Source organism: Culicoides brevitarsis, chromosome 3, assembly GCF_036172545.1.
Source record: "Culicoides brevitarsis isolate CSIRO-B50_1 chromosome 3, AGI_CSIRO_Cbre_v1, whole genome shotgun sequence".
Taxonomy (NCBI): domain Eukaryota; kingdom Metazoa; phylum Arthropoda; class Insecta; order Diptera; family Ceratopogonidae; genus Culicoides; species Culicoides brevitarsis.
The window spans coordinates 34,350,514-34,354,379 of NC_087087.1; the positions used below are offsets into that span (position 1 = coordinate 34,350,514).

At 27.5% G+C, this 3,866-nt stretch overlaps 1 protein-coding gene across 1 annotated transcript; it reads right to left on the minus strand.

Moving 5' to 3' along the window:
• Positions 1 to 1,574: 1,574 nt before the first annotated feature.
• On the minus strand, positions 1,575 to 2,656 carry LOC134835550 (putative gustatory receptor 2a). The gene is made up of 3 exons (XM_063850430.1): positions 1,955 to 2,656; positions 1,712 to 1,873; positions 1,575 to 1,652 (listed from the first exon to the last, which is right to left on the minus strand). Exons 1-3 carry the CDS (start codon positions 2,654 to 2,656, stop codon positions 1,575 to 1,577), a joined length of 942 nt encoding a protein of 313 aa, XP_063706500.1.
• Positions 2,657 to 3,866: the final 1,210 nt, after the last annotated feature.

The window sequence follows — 3,866 nt, forward strand, 5'->3', positions numbered from 1 at the left end:
CATAATTCATAAATAATATGCGTGATAACAATGATTTAATATTTCTTTCTTGTTACTTTCTGAATGACGCTGTGTGTCGGATTTGTCGGTCAACTATCTATCGTTCAATCAATAAAAATACAACAACGAGTTTGTATTGTGAAAGTGACATACGTGAAATATAAAAATATGAAACATAATTTTTTGACGCGCGAAGCACTTCTTATGATGACGAGATAATGATGATCGAAAGTATTTAAGTCGCATGCAAGGGGCACATTGTTTGATTTTTTTGTTATTTTTAAAGAAAAAAAAATTAAATTATTTTTTTGCAAGTTTTGATGTCTTTTTAATTTATTTTTTTTATAATTTTTGTTTCTTTCGCAATAAAAAAAAATGTTTTTAAATTAAAAAATTTTTTTTTAATTTTTTAGAATTATTTTTCATTATATTTTTGTCGAAAACTCATAACTAAAATTAAAATTAAAAATATAAAAAAATAAAATTTTAAAATAAAATAAAAGTTTTAAATTTATTAAACAAAAATATATTTCGTTAGTAAATTTATCTAAAATAAAAAAGAATGAAAATTTTTTTCAAAATCTAACTTTAAAGAAAATTTTTAAATTTTAAACATTTTTTAAAAAAATGTTCATATAAAATTATAAAAAAATAAAAATTTTAATTTTACTTTTTAAAAAAAAATAATTTAAAAATTTTTAGGAATAAAATGCAAAATTTATAAAACATAACCTCAAAATTTGTAAAAAAATATTTCTCATAAAAATAAATTTTTCTTAAAAAAAATTAAAAAAAATGTTCAAAATAAAATTTTTGAAAATTTTCAAAATAAAATTTTCAAAATTAATTTTTCTAAAATAAAAAAAAATAATTTAAAAATTAATTTTAAATGAAGTAAAATTTTTCTTGTTTTTAACAATTTTTCAATAATTTTTATAAATATTCTATTGAAATTTTAATTTTTATTTCTAAAATTTATTAAAAATAAAAAAATAATTTAATAAAATTAAATAAATTTAAAAAAAATTAAATTAATTTATTATTTTTTTAAAATAAATTAAATAAATTAATAAATAATTAAAAAATTAAAAAATACACATTGAATCCGCTTACGTTTAAAAACTTTTCTCATTACGATGACTTTCAACTCAATTTTTTACTTCATTCAAAAAGCCTCTTTAAATCACTCACACAATAAAGTACAAATTAACTTTCAGGCAATTACTTACGACAAAGGTGTGTTTGCACTTTCTTGCATAATCGCAAAAAAAAACTATAATTTACGCTTAAATTACATGTTTAAATATTTATTTATTTAAAGATGAATTACGATCGAAAATTGTCACTTATTTAATTTTTATTTGCAAAAACAAATAAAAAACCATCTTCAAATTTAGATCAATATTTTTTTGCACTTGACTGAGAGAGACACTTGAGATAAAAATCACAACTTCTGTAATTAATTTTTATTTTTTTTTCTTCACACACAGAAGGTTGGTAGGTAGGTAAACATGAACAAACAAACATCTTATTAAAATATTTAAATTCACTAATTTATAACAAAAATATATATTTTAATTTTCCGACATTCCCTCCTCCAGCTGTTTGAACTGCACGAGAATGAGTAAATATGTTATAATTGAAGAAAATACCTGGAAAAACCGACAAAATGTTAAAATTAATTTTAATTCTTATTGATTTAGGGCCTCACCGTGAAAATGATGGAATTGTCCACGACAAAGAAACCGCAAGCTGTGAACTTTTTCTCTTCATGCAAATTTTTAAGGAGGAAATTCTGCACGCATTTTCGTGTTTTGGCGTCTTTGATGCTCTCAATATCAAGTCTTGCCACGCATTCTACTGTTTTTTGGGCCTGAAACGAAAAAAGGTAAGAATTTTTTTAGAAATTTTTAATTAAAATCATTAAAATCTCCCATTTTTTGCGTTCTCACACCTCATTGGCAAGCCGATGCCACGAATGACACGTCACAAAAACAACCGAAACAATCATTTGCCAACACAACGGAGGCCAAATGCTCATTTCGTGCAAATCATACTGAAAGAACCAATAAATTGCCATTAGGATTGTCAGCGCAGCCAAACAAATAACTTTGTTGATGTCGAATAAACGGATACAAAATACCGATAATTTCCATAAATCAGCATGAGTTGTGATAAATTTGCGTAAAGAGCACTCCAGAGGGTCTTCCGAACGGTTATTTAACAAGACACTATATAAAAATCGAACATTTTCGACCAACACCATTTCAAACAAATGCCCGACGAAGTAATGTGCTTGCAGTGTAACCAATAGAAATATGTAAAGAAACATTACAGTAGTTGGTAAATGCGATAAATTAACTTTTACGGATACAACGGGGTTTATCAGGACGACTAAAGATGACAATACAACAGTTGCTGTTAATTTACGTTCAAAATTCCGACTTCCTGTTACTAAAATTTTATCCCGAAGCTCTTGAAGTCGCTTCAAAAAGGTAAATTGCTTCTGTTTTTGCAATAAAATACCAAAACTGGTCGTTGTATTGATGATAAACAGCAAATAGAAACAAACGTAAATCACAAAGAGACCAATCCATTCGTGATTTTCATCAATTAGGACTTCAGTCTCATGTTCGATCGCAAATTCAGTTAGCATGGCAAACAAATTAAAGAACAGGAACAAAAAAATTATAAAATGTGAGTAAAATATTAATTTTCGACTTATTCTTCCATCAGAAGTTGTGTAGATAAATCCTAAAATGATAAAAATTCGACGTAAAAGAGGAAAGTTTTCCATGTTTCGAGCTCAAAAGACGCGGAAAAACTATTTAAAACGTAGGTAATTAAGTCAAATGTAGGAAGCAATCAATTAGTAAATTACTTGATGTGTTATCCAATTGTCACTCAATTTGTTGTTTTAACAGCTCTTACCTCTGTAGAAAGTGATCCCCATGCAAAACACGTCACAAAAATGACACAAACAATGGCATCCCACAAAATCGGAATTACGTGCGACTCGTTCTTGTCCATGTGATAAAACAGGAAAATCGCTATTAGGAATTTCGCTGCTGGTATACACGAGATTTTGCTGAATTGGAACGTTTTTCCGCAATATTTGGCTATTTTTTGTAATTCCATAAAGGTATCGAGATATAATTTTATACTCATTTTATCACGAAATTTTCTTAATCGACAAAAAATTTCTTTAATTTTGACAAAAAGCAAAAATTCGTAAACATGTCCCATGAAATATTGCGAGAGATAGGAATATAAGATGCTGAGATACATCCACGAACTGATCCCCAAGTTTGGATATGCACTCAAAAACAGGTATGTTGTAATCGGGGGACATGCTACATCCAATATAACCATCATCCATAAAAATATTCGACGTATTTTCAGGTTTTGCTCTTTTCCAATGTATCCAAATTTCTTCAGAAACTGATGGAGATCGTTCAAAACTTTCAAATGCCTCTTCCGAACTAAGAATAGATGGCAAACGGTGTTCGTGTTTAGTACATTTAACAGAATATAATCCATATTGATGATCCAGTTGCCAATCCATTGATGCTTTGAGTCTGCCAAGTAATGCGTTTCCGCCATAACTGCAAATTTCATTGCACAAAATCGAAATGTTCCCATTACGAGTGATATGAAAGTTGAATAAATCGTCAAAAATGGTGAAAATACGAATTTATCGAGGTTTCGATCATATTTTGACTGAATGACGCCCGTTGCGATGAAAATATATCGGAGGGGAGGAAAGTTCTTCATGACTAATTGAAGTACTAATTGATACTGAACTCATACTTTCGACGAAAATTCATTATATTAATGTATTGTATTCATTTTCTTAATTAATTTCA